Genomic DNA, 16,452 nt, shown 5'->3' with positions numbered 1-16,452 from the left:
CCCGTCGGCGCACAATTCGATCCCTTAATTCATTGCGATTGGACGAATATACGATATTTGTGGGTAATTAGCGGTAGTTATGTTGAGGAAGCTTGATGCGACTGTTTTAGGTAGTTTTCTGCGTAAATCAACTTACGCTCCGAGAAACCCTATTCGTAACACTGTTTCTGTTCTGTTCCCATCGGCTGAATTAGATGACTTTTCCAGATAAACAATGAAAATTGTTCAGATTGTTATTCTTAGTTCCGTCCCCCCCCCCCCCCCACAAAAATTAGATCCTCTCTTCAAATATCATTTCATACTACAGGGCACAGTAATTAGCAATCAACTGACCGTTATTCTTTCCCAGAAATTGTCAATACGTCCGGGATTCAGCAGTAGTCTTCCCCAGGAGTTGTTCACTGGCTTCAGATACCGCAACAGTATCTCCCACGGCACGATCGAAACAATCATTGGTTCCTCTATGTCACCGATCGCTCCTGCCTTCTTCCGCCCCCGCAGACTTTGGATCAGCGTGAGAACAACTGTAAAGTCGGTGTTGTTCCTTCTCATAACAATTGACCGCACACAGGATCTTCGGTTTCACACTTGGAATACCGTGTTGGTATAAACAGTCGAATGACACCGTGGGGCGAATTTCTGGGAAAACGATTCGTTTGCATCATGCTAAAGTAAACGCCGTCACTTGGAGATGATGATCCTAGCAGAAATATGCCTTGCAAGCGGTCGGATGGCGACCTCCATTCCCATGTACAGGCACACCCTGCCCCTTGGACGATTATGCATGAAGCCGAAGGAATGCGCAAGTACGTTGCGTGGTCTGACTATTCAGCAAGGTGAGCCGTTGACTCTCGTTCCATCGTTCCCGCCATCGGCGCCGGCCGTCACCAGCCCGTTCGCTATCAGAGCACTGTTTTATTCGGCCGCATGCATCCGTTTGTTTGGCGCCAACTCTCTCCCCGTATTGCGTTGGGCTTGATAGCGGTGTAAGTGCATATCGTATAGATTGTCCTAAAGGAATGAACGAACTTCACATCAACGTCATGGTGCTTGCAGCATTCGTCTCACAACTCAAAAAAGCCTTTCATTTATGTGTAACTTCCACATTTTCGTTCAGACATAGGACAAGTATCCGCAACTCCTCAGGCTGAAACTCTGCCTTAGTGATATTGTTGGCTTCACATGTTTTAATTACCCGCAAAAAAAAGTTGAAATATGCTTGTCTACAAAGCGGTCAGGCAACTAGGCGCAATCTATCTAATGCTATTAAACAGGCAAGGATTGGGAGCGATGATCAACGGCGAATGCTTCAACACCCTCCAGCTTATCGATGACATTATCCTGTTCATCAACGCTGGGGGAACATTGCAGCAATTGGTTGAGGATCTTAACCGAGAAAGTATTAGAGTATGTTGAAGGTTAATATGCAGAAGGTAATGTTGAATAACCAGTGAAGCGAACAAGAATTCATGATCGACAGTCAGCCTCAACAGTGTGTCCAGGAATAAGTTTATCTGGGTCACTTACTCACAGTGAGCCCTGATCATGACAAGCAAATCCACAGAAGAATGAAAATGGGTCGGAGCGAATACTTCCGGTATTACAAAAAAAAGAAAATATATGACACGGCTCCACCGCTATTGTTGAAAAGTGTGCAATCATTCCGTTCTTCCAGGACTATCATACGGCGCAGAAACTTGGAGGTTAACAATGAAGCTTGAGATCAACTTAAGGGCAGCTGAAACAAGGGATGGAACGACAAATGTCAGATCTATGCTGTTAAGAGACAGTAAGACAGCGGTGTCGATCAAAGAGTGAATGGGAATACTGGTAGTTGAAATAAATAGGAAAAATGGGAGCTGGGCAGGCCACGTTGACTGTAGGGCAGAGAAGTGGTGCTCCTTTAGAAATACGCAGTTTGTGCTAGGGGAAAGCAAACGCTGTTGACGACGGCAGAAAATTAGGTGAGGTAATGGAAAAAGTCGCAGTTTCACCCGAAATGCAAAATATCAATTGCGATAGTAAATTAGTAGACAGCTATGCAAAGTAAGGATAGTAGTTTTGCCAGCAATATAAACTTGTAAACATAGGCATACTAATAAATTTAAAAAGCATGTTGTCACGCGCGCACAAGCAAACATGAACACATCTCACTCGATCACCACCGAAACTCGCTGTCAAAACGCTGGAGTGAGGAAGCGCGGCAACAATTTACCTTCGCGCTGCCTCTCGCATAAACGCGAACGAAGTCGCGAAAACACAACGCACGGCGGGCTCTCTCCCCGTCGCGGGCACTCCCGGGCCACCCGGAGTAGAATGCCCTTCTCCTCCTACCCCCTCTCTCTACCTTGCCCCCGGAGCCTTGCGTGCACCAGAAGACGCCGGGCTTCCTCCCCGCTTTCCTGCGTTCTGTGCGCGAGATTGAGCCGCAATCGCCGGCTCACCTTCGCACGCTTTCACTTGCACAGGCAGCATACGGCGCGCGGTGACTATTTTGGCACCCTTGGACTTTACACGGAACCTCACGGCGGCAGAAGCCGACGGCGGAAATGCGCCTGGAGTGTCTATATAATTGCCATCGCAATAATGAATAAATTTGCAGGCAGAACTTCGAATCAGCTAACGCAGGTAAAGGGTAATTAGAGATCACTGGGAGAGGCCTTCGTCTTGCAGTGAACATAAATATAGGCTGATGACTTCTTACAACATCCCAAATTCGACCGGAATTTTAACGCGTTGTTACTGTTACCGCACTGTTACTGTTACCGCACTGTTGCTGTTACCGCACTGTTACTGTTACCGCACGAAGCGAGCCATAGCTCGCTTCGTGCGGCGAGGACACATTCGCATGTTCACAGGATGGTCTCTGTCACCTCTTGGATACCACCACGCCAACCTTGGCCTCGTACTGTATGTGCAGTGACAGCACCGAACAAAGTGCGTCAGTGTCGCAAGATCGACTACTTGAACCGATTTGATCCGAAACCAGCTAAAATGTTGAACCGTTATCTGCTATGTGTACGGTGCTGTGCAATATTCTGACGCGTACTTGAACGTGCGTTCTTATGAGGCTGGTGAATTTATGGAAAGAGAGAGAGAGAGAGAGAGAGAGATGAAGAGGGAAAGCAGGGAGGTTAACCAGATATCAGTCTCCGTTTGCTACCCTACACTGGGGATGGGAGATAAGGGTTAGAAAGAGGACAGATAGGAAAGCATTCAAAACAAAAACAGAAAAACGCGCACACATGGAGACACACACATACAAAAGACGTTCCAGTTAAAGACGTTCACAAAGGCCGGTAGGTCGCAAAAAAAAACGCAATAGTGCTTTCACGGCCTTCTTCTGTGACGTTGGTCCTTTCGATGGCGTAAAATTATTTTTTCCGGTAGCGGTTGGTCGTCCAGCTGGTCAAGTTCATGACGAAGGCATTCCCTCTGTGGACTGTACTGCGCGCAAGCGCACAAAATATGGTCAATCGATTCTTCATGGCCGCAGTGGTCACAGGTCACGGTGTTGGTCATCCCTATGCGGAATGCATATGATTTAGTAAAGCAACGCCCAACCACAGTCGATACAAAAGCGTGGTGTCTCCACGGTGAAGCTCTGATGGCGCTCGAAGACTTAATGTGGGTTCCAAGGGAGTACAATCGAGTATTTCTTAAATGTGGCTCATTCCATTGCGACCTGGTGCACTGCCGAGCAAGCAGGCGGAGCTTCCGTGCTGCGTCAGTTCTAGAAAGTGGAATTGGTACGTGGTGCTCCTCAATATAATAATATTAATATTAATAATAATTAATATTAATATTAATAATTAATATTAATAATTAATATTAATAATAATAATATAATAATATTGAAAATGCTTGATTTTAATGACAAGCTTACTTTGCTGAAGAATGGTTTTAAGCTTACCGATTCCGGACTTAGGCTTTCTGATGACTTTTCACCCAGAGTGCGATTCCACCAACTCCCTTGTAAAAATCTCTAATCGTCGCAACTTTTCTAAGACAACAGGTCCCGCATCACAGTCAGCAACAGCTTGAACTTCTACAGCCCAAAGAGACCTTACCATTATGAACATCAACGCTAGAAGTATAGCTAATAAATTTCCCCTTTTTCTTGCGCTTGTTTTGTCCTATTCACCTGACATTATTGGTATCACCGAAACTTGGTTACATGCGGGTATTCATGACTCGGAGTTTACACCACCAGGTTACGTCACCGTGCGAAATGATCGTCATAATCAAAGAGGTGGTGGAGTTGCATTGCTTTTTCGCTCTGATTTCAAATTCAAAGTCCTCTTCTCTCCGCTAGACATAGAATCAGTCTGCTGCAGACTTTACTACGGTAAACAATTCTTAAACGTATGCGTTTTCTATCGTCCCCCTAATAGTTCGTTGGAAACTCTTGACAACCTGGACCAACTTTTACTGCAAGAGAATTTAGTTTCCTCAAATTTCGTCTTACTGGGTGATTTTAATGCTCCCGGAATCGACTGGACGTATCTCTCATTTTTTGATCATGGTAATGCATTAAACAGGAAATTTGTTGAATTATCGTTATCTCTTGGCTTAAAGCAGGTCGTTCACAGTCCCACACGTGGTGACGCAGCACTGGATTTGATATTTCTCAGCACTGATTTTGCCAAGACGGGTTACAAGTACGAAAGTACGAAATAATTGATGGTATCTCGGATCACAATGCTGTTTTTCTATCTGTAAACCGGCCAATCCATAACCAAAGTTTTACGCTGTCCACGTTTCGAGACTTTTCCAGAGCTGATGACGTCCGTATCACGGATGAACTATCCAATAATTTCGACGCATTTTTGGCACTTGGACTATCTAGTGACGTTGATGCGCTCGTGGCGTGTTTTGAAAGCATAGTAAAATCATGTATATATCGATTCGTTCCTTTGAAAACTAAGAAAAAAAACATTAACCTTGCCTGGATGAACCGAGAACTGCTGCACTTATCGCGACGTGCTGGTAGACTTCGCACTAAACGCTCGAATAATCCTGAGGCATGCGTTTTGTACGCTCAGGTAAAAAATGAACTCCAGAAAAAAACCACCTCGGCCAAAAATTTCTTCTATCATGTTCAGTTGCCGAAACTGCTCAAGTCTAACCCCCGTAAATTCTGGTCTTTCATATCTCCTGGCTCTTCTTCTTCCACATCTTTTAAAATCAACAACAGTGTTGTTAACGATCTATTAGAGATTTCAGAAGCGTTTAATACATATTTTCAGTCAGTATTCGCCTCGGATGATTCCAGTCGTTCAACATTTGCAACTAACGATTCATATGCAATTGATGATATCAACATTAGCCTAGAAGGTGTTTTGAATCTCATACTAAACTTAGATACTAAAAAGCCAGCCGGCCCTGACGGAATTCCGAATTCCTTTTTAGTACGATTCTCGCAATGGACATCTAAATATCTGTTTATTATATGTCAGAAGTCCCTTAATAGTGGCGTTGTGCCTTCTTCCTGGAAAAGAGCTAAAGTACTACCTTTATATAAATCTGGTGACAGGCAGCTTTTATCTAACTATAGGCCCATTTCTTTAACTGCAACCTCATGTAAAATACTAGAACACATAATCTATAAGCATATAATACTGTTCCTTGAAAATAATAACCTATTGAACAGCTTTCAGCACGGCTTCAGGCGCGGTTTTAGTACTGTAACACAACTTACGGAGTTCACTCATGACCTTTCCCATTACATCGACTTAGGTAATCAGATTGACACCATTTTCATTGACTTTAGCAAAGCTTTTGACACTGTACTACATTCTAAATTGCTTTTGAAACTCCATAATATTCTAAATAACCCTCAGTTAGTGTCTTGGATTTCCAGTTTCCTTTCTTTGCGTTCCCAATTCGTGTGCTATGATTCTGCAGATTCGTCGGTAGTCGATGTCACCTCAGGAGTCCCACAGGGATCCGTACTTGGCCCTCTACTATTCTTATTGTTCATTAACGACCTTCCAGACCATGTTACTTCTAAAATACGCCTCTATGCAGGTGATTGTGTTATGTACAGCCCAGTTGACTCACTCGCTGATCATCAGCGCCTTAAAGATTCCTTTGTTTCATTTTGTGACTGGTGTGCGACTTGGAAAATGAGCATAAATTTTGATAAAACTGTTCTAATGTCTTTTACTCACAGACACATGCCCGTATGTTATGATTATATATGCAACGGTGTACCACTAACACGAGTTTTTCAATACAAATATTTAGGCGTCATTTTTACACCCACCTTGTCTTGGTCTAAACATATAGATTACATTTGTAGTAAAGCGTTAAAAAAACTTGGTTACATCCGCCGGACGTTGTCTCCTGCTCCGAGGGACACTAAATTAGTAGCATATAAAACACTGATTCGCCCAATTTTAGAATATGCTTCTTCCGTATGGAGCCCATATAAACAATGTGAAATTAATTGTATTGAGTCTGTCCAGAGGAAGGCTATTCGTTTTGTTTACCGTCGCTTCGACCGAGACTTTTCACCGTCAGCTGCTCTTACGGAATTAAGCCTCCAGTTTCTTTCTAGGCGGCGGCACATAGAATCTCTGAAGATTTTCTATTCTTATAAGAACTCTCTTTGTCACCTATCAGATCCCTCCCTTTTAATGCCTGCTTGCCCGACTTCAACTAGAGCTTATCACGCCTCTAATATCAGACCACTCCATCCACGCACTAACACTTTCAAATACAGTTTTTTTCCCCGCATGATTGAACAGTGGAATTTGTTACCTGCCGAAGTTCGTTTGTTACCGATTTCTCAATTTTTAAATGCTATTGCTGATGTATAGTTCCTTCAGATTTTTATATTTCGTTTGTTACCCTTTCTCAATTTTAAAATGCTATTGCTGATGCATAGTTCCTTCACATCTTTATATTTCTATGTTCTTGTTTCTCCATATCATAATCAGTTTTCTTCACATGTAAACCCACTCCTGCCATAGCCCTAACGGGCTGCAGTATGTATAAATAAATAAATAAATAAATAAATAAATAAATATGGGCTGAGCGGGCAGCTTGATCGGCCCGTTCATTGCCGATAATCCCGCAGTGACTTGGAAGCCATTGGAAAGTTATTTCATGGCCTGCATCACTTATATGGTGTAACATCTCTGTAATGTGAAATATTAGCTGTTCGTGCGGTCCTCGTCGTAAAGGTGACAGTAGAGACTGCATTGCCGCCTTCGAATCGCAGAATACCGTCCACTTGTGTGGCGGTTCATCATAAATGTAATGAAGGGCAGCCAAGAGCGCTGCGAGCTCTTTACTGGAAGCGCTGATCATTGTGGTGATCGTGACCAATTAGCCTTGAGTTCTACGAGGTGCAATGAGGTGCACTGTAGTTGGGGGCGCCAGGCCCTGACGTCACCATCCCATGATTTAATACCGGCCTCCAAAATTGAAGTGTACACGCCTGTCTGCATTTCGGCTCTCTCGGAATGCGGCTGCCTGAACCTGCAAAAACAAGCTCTTGACCTGGTGCGAGACACTATCGCGTCTTATCGGGTGAAGAGAAGTCCAGAAGAAGCGATGAAGGCTGATACGATGTCAAAGTGTGAGGGGCAGCGGAACTTGCACGTGCGGATGTTGCGTAGTGAATTTTTCTATCATAATTTCTCCCTTAGCGCTGCTTCCGCAGCTATCCGTGCCCTTGACACTAATCCGATGCGAAGAGAACGCTCGTTTCGTCATCGGTTGGCACTCGACGACATCGTCGACCAGCCCTTTTGGACGGCACCAGGTGTCAAGGTAAGTGATATTGAGCCTATGCGCGTCATTAGAACCGCACCTGCAACCTTGTGCAACGTTATGACATACCATATCGATGAACATACGGGTGCTGGTCGCCTTCCCTTGAGTCCATCTGAGCTATATATTATGCAGCTTGCTTTTTTCCGTTCCGTAATTAGTATCAAAATAAATATATTCAGTCCCTTTGTAATATGGTGGCGGTGCTGTTGCCATAGGTGGGATTAGCCTGGCAGACCCTTGCCGGCATTGCGTGGCCTGAGCGTCTTTTTCTGCGGCACTTGTGTCGCTATGTGTCCACCAGGTATGTGTCTCGCAGAAATGTCACAAGAGTGCGTAACACTTCCACTGCCATTCTTTTGACGATGGTGCGTTGAACGAGGGAGTGTGGTTGCGCTAGTCGGCGCCCGGAAAAGGAAGCTGTCGAATAGAGGTGTGTAGTGATTTGCCAAAAAAATATAGCCTCTACAACACACGAAAGATGTTGCGATCATACTAGCAGTTGGACGCGCTTCATTCATTTCTTGTCGTTTAATTCGAGCTTTGCTTCCTCCTCGCTCTCGTACGATGCCGTGAGTTAAATGCGCCTATCTTAGGGTGATAACATTTCGGCTGAAGAATACGTAGGAACAGCGTAGCTTAGTGAATTCCTCCGCAGTCTGACAGTTCACGTACGTGGGAAATCCACTGTAGCACCGGCAAAGCGTCCACAAAGAACACAAGCCAGGAAACCACGTAGCACTCGTGGTGTCCAGTATTTTGTTCTTTGTGGCTGTTTTATTAGCGCTATAATTGTTTCCTCAAACGTGAACTAATGTGCCCAGCATCCAGGTTATTTTTACATCACGTACTGCCTGGTGCAAAGACATACAACTTTTTTTTCGACGCGACTAATGCGTGAGCCCAGGTAGCAGTTATGGAGCTAGCCAGTACGTACACAATAACAAGCAGAAAACTTACCCTAGAAGAACAGTAAATAGCATAAAACCAATCTGTCCCGCCAAATAGCACTTCCGTGGTGATGTAATGGCCATCTAGAAGTAAGACAACATCGATTTAAAAACTAGCATATTGTGGCTAGTGAAAATCTGCTCCAAAAATATCGCATGACACTTACAAGCCGTTGGTTTAGCACAGATCCCAGCAACATCGCGACCTTAGTGGCAGAAAAGAAAAAGCCGTACTTCCACGCCTCCAGACCACCAGCAGCAGCCTTGTTAGCATGTAAAATAAACAGTAAGAAGCCACACATTAGGGAAAAACAGAGGTCATGAATACACCTGTATTGCATGTGTTGTTCCATCGTACATGGCATTTAGAGATTTGTAAAAAACATCGCATCGAGAAGATTGTGAGTCGATACGAAGAACGTAGTGGTGATTTATTTATTGATTTATTTATTTATGCATTTATTTATTGAGAATCAGAGTTGGGCAATGGTTACAGCTCCTTCCCACAATCAGCCAATCTGCTGCACATTGTACAACGGTTGTGGGAGCGAAGTGTCCATCACTTTGGGTCACTTTGGGTTCCACTACATATGGCATACGTAACCAAGAGCTTTCGTAGAGAGGAAGCCTCACTTCTATATCGAATAAGGACAATAACTGCTAGTACACCGGCATGGTTATTTAAGACGGCGCATCAATTCCCCGAACTCTACCACATGCGACGAGACAGGAGAGATTGTACACTTTCGCTGGTCGTGCCCGAAATTCCAAGATGAAAGGGGCGCTCTCCTAGAAAGTCTGCAACAAAAGGACCTTCCGCCTACGTGCCTGCAAGACCTAATGTTCCCCGAAGGACCAGTTATAGCGCCCTCAAAAAACTTCGCGTATCCTTATCGCATTCTTAAGAGAGACTGGTCTGACTGACATGTGTGAAACACCGCAGTCATTCTATAAGCGACGTTCGGGCAGAGCAATTGCCAGCCTTGATCGCCAGGCTAAACGCGCCTGCTGCTATAACTCGTCATCCCCACCACCATCCCTACGCGCTGTGTAGACGAATATTTCTTTTGTGTTATCGGAGGGACCTACGGAAGAACACCGCTTGCACTTTATTTGTGTTTTATTTGTGTGGGGAATTTGTGCGGAAAATAAGTTTACCCGTTTTCTAACGTAACTGCACCCCAAAACTGGGCAAAAGCGATCTGCTACAGATAGATGGTGCAAATAGCCGACTGGTAAACTGTTGCAGAAGCGTAGAATTGTCTTGTAGTACTCCTAGTTGACGTTCGTTTGCAATTCTACTAAAATCTCCAATTTTGAGCGCTCACTTCATGTCACGAATACTAAGGGAAAGCTGTGACATTGCCATTCTTTCCAGCAACTGTGCATATGATATTTTAAATGTTTGAGTCTATGCTATTCGGAAAAGCAAACATTTGGTATATTGAAACTCTGCCAGACTACTGGAGAGTGCTGTTGCCCTCACGCCACTCGAAAAAATTCTTCACAGATGTATGTTTACCTGGCAGCTGATATATCTAAGATAGCCAGGCTCAATACGCGTAGTGCATGCCGACGAACGAGACTCTGTTGGCGGCCTTGCGATGTGCGTTCGGAGAAGGAGGCAGCCGTCCGCCGTCGTTTCTGCGTCGTTTCTTGTGCTTCTCTGTTTGATTCGGGTTTTCGGAGCGTGATAAGCAGCCCCCTTCGCACGCGTGTGGTGACCAATGCTTCAAGGCTTGCGTGGTGTGGTGGGGTTCTCAAATACGTGCAAGAACTTGCCGGTGACACGGTTTCATTTATTCCCCGCGAGGCAGCATGAGCGGCAACAACGGCAGCAATGGATCGTCTCTGTTAAGCGGCAAATTTCTTGTTCTCAAGTTTTCGTTTTCTTATCGCGGTGTTTTTTGCACTCGATAATGTTTGCATGGGTAAGCATGGGTAAGCACGATGTTTGCATGAGTAAGCAACGAAGTTCATCACGACCTGATCATGTTTTGTTCAGTTTGTCTGAAAAAACACGGATTAAAGGCAACTAGCTTAAGTTCTGAATGCCGCTTGCCGTTTCTAGACAGTGTTTCTCTAGCGAGGGCGGGTGACTGCACAAGTGTACCATCGTGTTGTATATTCAATTTGTTAAGGATTGCAAGGACTGATTTTGTTCGTTTTATGCGGCCAGCTAAGCCATCGCACCAGCTGTCACGTAGTTCATGTTTTAGAATCCATATTATGCGTGGCTTTTTGCATGTAACTGTTTCTAATTGCTTCATGTAAAACTGCTGACTTTCTTAAGTGCTAGGCTTCTGCTTTGCCTCGTTTGTAAGGGGCTTAAAGGACGCTGTATTTTATCGAAATGAATACAGGCAAGTACTTCTTTAACAGCTTTATTCTTTTCGCCCGAGGACATCTTCAATATTGTGGTTTCTTGGGAAATGTGTTGGAAAAGGGGTAGCTCAGGGCGAACATTCCTGTTTGATATTCTCTGGAAAGTTCGCGTCACGTTTGGGAAGTCTTTACGCCTCGATGCTGTATACGCAGACTCACCGTGCAGAGGGACTGCTTTATTTGTTTCCCGGTGTAGTCCTTTTTAAGTGCGCATTTTGTACTCAGTTGAATACTTTCTGACCTTTTGTACAGCAAAGCCTACGCCGCAAAGAACTAAACCCGGCCTGGCCGCCAGCGCCCATCAGTCTTGGTCGGCGTTGCCCCGCCTTTAAATATATCGTCTGGCATCTCTCTACCTAACATATGAAAGAAAAAAAAAAGAGCTGCTGAAAATTCGTAAGACTTTAGTTTTTGTGTGTTTCCAAACAGGTCGCTAAGGAAATTTCAAATTACGAAAACTGCAGCGGGGAGGGCAGTTTGTCGACGTATGCCGCAGAATCGCATTGGCGGTACGGCGCTAACCCGTAATTTTATTTGCTCGTGCGTTTGGTTGCTTCGTTGACTTCTGTACGCATTTCCACTGACAAATTCGCAATTGCTTTTCTTGAGGCGACTTCGACGGCAGTTATTCGGCGATGTAACATGCATTGATTGGCAGAAAAGTCACTAAAATGTGTGCATGGCGCAGTGCGGAGTCATTTTTAATATATATCTGCACCAACGAGGTGTGAATATTATATTGACGCACCGAAACAGTGCTACGGCAAGGACAGAGTTGAAAAAACGATCGAGACATCGCGTTACACAACAACACCAAACGACTACTTAACATGAACTCTCCTTCGTATAACTGGACTTTATAGCGCCTGTCTGTGGGACGCACTCGGCCCGTATGTGGACTGGGTCGTTCCGAACAGCGGTAACATCGTGTGCATGTCCGCTCTCATCGTAGAGGCCCGTGCCTTTCCTGGAGCTGTCACTGCAGAAAGAGAAGTATGGTGCCCCCCCCCCCCCCCCCCCCAGAAAAAAAAAAGAGAAATCGCAGCCGCAAACTTCACCCATCCTTGCTGCAAGAGGTGGTCGTCTAGCCTGTTCACGAGTGTACTTTCGAAAGCGCCCGCTTGGTGACTATCAGTGGCGCCTCTGTGCACTATGCACGTAAGTCAGTTCTCACATCATTCGGAAGTACTATGTGTCTGTTTGCCTCGCTCGAACGCAGCCGCAGTTGCTGCTGTAATTGAGCGTGGTCGTGGCTGGATTTTCCTATAGCGACTGCTTTCACGCAGGCTGCGTTGCATCACCACGACGGCAACTTTCCCCCGCCGTAACAGCACAAACTGCTAGGTGACCATCAACGTGGAGCTGGTATAACGCGACATGAGAACAAAAAAAAAAAAAAACGGATGACTGATTTAAAAAAAAAGCACCCATGTAACTTGTTGTTTATTCGAATGGGATATGCGCATGGTAACCATTGTCTTGTAATTATTCATCATTACGTTTTAGAGCACGTTGAGGGCTCCGAGATACGTGAATTCACCTTGCATTTGCCTTGCACAAACTACTGTAATGTCACTAAGGTGAGCGGTGACGCTGGATAATGCAGTTGCATCAACGCTTCTCCTATCGGTCTTAAATTCGCTTGACACACATAAGCACAACTAGATATGTCGTACTGTGGAAAGAAGAACCACACTAGGTATGTCACATAACGGCAGAAGGCACATAAAGAGCATGCAATGAAGCTCGTTCTTAACACATGGTGACAAGGCGCCGCTTCATGTTACAGGGGTTGCTTCCTGACAGGTAGGAAGGTCTCTCACTATTTATACTACGGGGGTATTCGTACTTGCTACAGCCGCGAATGGAAACGAATCAAACTAAGGAAACTGTCTGCTATTTCGCAGACCTTAAGCGGCACCAAAAGCGCTATTGCTTGTTTGTTCATCGTCAACATTTATTGTCCCTTAAGGACCCCTTTCACGGTATTACATAAGGTGGGGGGTGCAAATGCATCAATAAACACTGTGGTCATTATTATACAATGGTTAACTTATCTATACAATGGCAAACAAAACTTAGGAAACATGCCAGAACACGATGGGCGAGAATAAACGAAAGCAAAACAAAAAGTAAGGTACAATTAAGCGGGCATTAGAAGTGGCAGCACAACTGGCAGTATAACAGAGCAGTAACAAAGGTAGACGTTAGAGTAACAGCGCAGTAGTGGTAGGTTGAGGGTTCAAAAAACATGACAATAGGTGCGTAAATTTATCTGAACCACTTTCATTTACTATATTGTCGGGTAGCACGTTCCACAGTTCAATAGCAGTAGGTAAGAAAGATTTGTTGAAGGCATTGAAGGTACAATGCAGACGTTGTAGACTCAGGTTGTTAAACAGATGATGAGAAGTGAGGTTGGGTGGAAGTAGAATAGCGTTCCTGAGGTGTGGGAAATTATATTACAGTTTGTGGAAAAGGGGAAGTTGTGAAATCTTCCTACGCAGTGTCAGACTAGGGATGCTGAGGGATGACTTAATGCCACTTATACTTGTATGCTAGTCATGGTTTGAAGCGATAAAACGTGCCGCGCGATTTTCCACTGATTCAAGCGAGTTAATAAGGTAAGTCTGGTGAGGGTTCCGAATTGCTGAGGCACACTCAAGTTTAGTCCGAATGAACGTTTCGCAGGCGAGCTTGCGTACAGGAACAGGAGACAGAAATATCGATCTTTTGAGGGGGCCAAGTGATTTAGAACAGTCGTTTGTAAGTTGCGTTGTGCGCAGACCACGTAAGCTGATTAGTGATAGTAACGCCGAGATAACGGTAAGAGTAAACTTGAGTTAGGGCTGTAGAATCAAGAGAGTACTGGTGGTTAATGATCTGCCGCTTGAGAGTTACACACATGTACTTGCATCTGAAAATGTTGGGGCACATGAGCCAAAGAGAGCGCCAATTTATTATTTTGCTTAGGCCTTCCTGGAGTATTAATTGATCACTATGGGAAGATATGTGCCGATACAGGACGCAGTTATCAAATAATAACCGAATTGATGAAAGAATGTTGTTAGGGAGTTCATTTGTCAAGATTAGAAACAGAAGTGTCCCAAGCACAGAGCCCTGTGATACGCCTGACAAGACTGGACTACTTGACGACTCGGGGTTATTGACGTCAGTGTGTTGCGAACGGTTTGTGAAAAAAACATTCAATCCAGGACGACACAGGGGGGTCAAGATTAAGGCAAGCAAGTTCCGCCCTAAGACGACGATGGGCGACATGATCAAACGTCTTTGTAAAGTCAAGATAGATAACATCGTTTTGAAAACAGGAGTCAAGGTGATGGTGAAGGTCTGTGGTGAATTCGAATGGTTGTGTTTCACGTGAGTGGCCTCGTCTAAATCCATGTTGACTGGGAAATAAAGGAAAGTGCTGGTCTAAATGAGATGCAGTGCAGGAGTACAATATATGCTCTAGTCTTTTACAAGAGATACAGGTTAATGTTATAGGGCAGTAATTACGGGGACTGAAACGGATTTGTGTATAGGTATAGACAAACCAGGTAGTAGTTTTAGTATAGTACACGAATAAAAAATATGCAGAAGAGAACTTAACTCATACGTCATAACACAAAACAGCATGATAACGCATAAATGTACTGTTCTGCATGGGTAACAAGCATGGTGAAATGTATCCGCAGCAAAAGCTCAACAATTTCTTTTAATCATTGCTGGGTAGCATAGTTCGGCGTGTCACGCCGAATTAAAGATTAACTGGAGCAGCTAAGTAGGAATTAGAAAAGCACCTACCAAAGGCGGGAAAAATGGTTGCATGATTGCAAAGGCAGCGGACATCCAGATGTGAGTGTAGATCAACGGCAGCATCCATTGGCTTTGGCGAATAACGACCAACAGGCTTCTGGTCGGCATCGAGGCATGCTTCTGTTGGTTATCGCGTGCACTGCCTTTTTCGATGCTTTCCTTCCCTGCATCTGATGGATCGATGATGAACACACCATTGATGTACCCACCTCCGTTCTTCAATTGAAACGTTTGTCTTGAGATTTCTGTAACATCCAGCATGACGATGCGAAGATTGGCACTCCAAGGTTCTGCACTCAGCACCTGTAAATGTACGTACGGTGTCAGACTTTCAAAATATCTTGGTACTTTAGTGGCTAATAAAAAACTTAATATCAAACAAATTTCATACACTGCCCTAAATGGCTTAAAGGATAAATGGAAATAGCCTTTTCATCTATTCGCAACTCAGCGTGTTTGCAGGAATGTATTTCGTGCCTGTTGCGACTATACTAGCATGGTGATATCGATAGATTACATCATGCCAAAAATTGAATCTAGAGCATGATAATAAGCAGAATGGACATACTAAAGATGCCACAGGGTTGCTGCTTGGACTGGTTAGTGAAGCATTCTTTTATTAAAGAAAAGTTTATTTCTTTCTGGCTAGTGCTCTGGCCTGTCGTCTTCTGTCCTTTTCTGTGAATTGTATGAAAAAAAAAGGTTTACCTTGATGAGATAAAGATACTGCGTTTATATTTCTGGATGCTGGAAAGTCAGTGAGATTCAAAAAGAAATAGTGAAAGTGGGTGAACTGGTATGCTAATGTTTCAAATAGTAAACATGTTGGCTTTACAGGGAACACATGTGAGGCAGGTGCAGACGGGAGCAAAGTGTTTACGACAGCGTCACCGCCACGCTTCATATACGCAGATAGCTTTATAGACGTGCTACTAGGCGACTGAATGAAACGCGAGCACGCGAAACAAGCAAGAAAGTGTCATTTCTTTCCCATCTTTTTGACACTTTTGCAATGCATTCTTGTGCATGCAATTCATTTTTGTGAACTTCAAGGTTACGGCGATAGTCTTTGGAATTGCTGTGCTCGTTTTCAGTTAGAGCTACAGGTTTAAATAAATGCTCCACTTGAGGTTCACTAGAAATTCGACTTTCCGAAATCACTTATCACTGCAAGAATATCCATCAAATAGTCAAACTGCAGTTAATAATACCTATAAAAACAACAAGCAGCCACAAATAAACCGCGAGAATGGAGAGCGAAGTTTAACAAATCGCTGGAGGACAGTCGCATCTGAGTTCTTTAAGCTAACTTGGTCATTGATTTACCAGAATGACTAGACCAGTGATTCATTCAGTTAGAAATTAGAAGATTGCTTGATGATGCCCTGTTCAGCTCTTATTCGTCTTATTGTGTGCTAGTTTGGGGTAACATCACAGCTGAGAACCTACACAAGCTCGCTTTAGTACAAACAAATGCAGTCTGCGCGGTATCAAGTGCTTCCTATTTAGAACATAC

The 16,452-nt window shown here is 44.2% G+C and overlaps 1 protein-coding gene across 2 annotated transcripts in view; it reads right to left on the bottom strand.

Moving 5' to 3' along the window:
- Positions 1–15,356, bottom strand: part of LOC126521226 (MFS-type transporter SLC18B1-like) — a 44,640-nt gene extending 29,284 nt beyond the window's left edge. The window contains exons 1-3 of one of the 2 annotated variants that reach the window (XM_055065833.2): positions 14,925–15,356; positions 8,900–8,995; positions 8,743–8,816 (exon numbers count right to left, since the gene is read on the bottom strand). In XM_055065833.2, the coding sequence (XP_054921808.1) occupies positions 8,743–8,816; positions 8,900–8,995; positions 14,925–15,197 (443 nt within the window). In that variant the 5' untranslated portion in view covers positions 15,198–15,356. The remainder of the gene's footprint in view (positions 1–8,742; positions 8,817–8,899; positions 8,996–14,924) is intronic. The other variant, XM_050169855.3, reaches the window with a different exon arrangement.
- Between the last annotated feature and the right edge of the window lie 1,096 nt (positions 15,357–16,452).

This window comes from Dermacentor andersoni, chromosome 6, assembly GCF_023375885.2.
Source record: "Dermacentor andersoni chromosome 6, qqDerAnde1_hic_scaffold, whole genome shotgun sequence".
Lineage (NCBI taxonomy): Eukaryota > Metazoa > Arthropoda > Arachnida > Ixodida > Ixodidae > Dermacentor > Dermacentor andersoni.
This window is presented reverse-complemented; position numbering and strand designations above follow the sequence as displayed.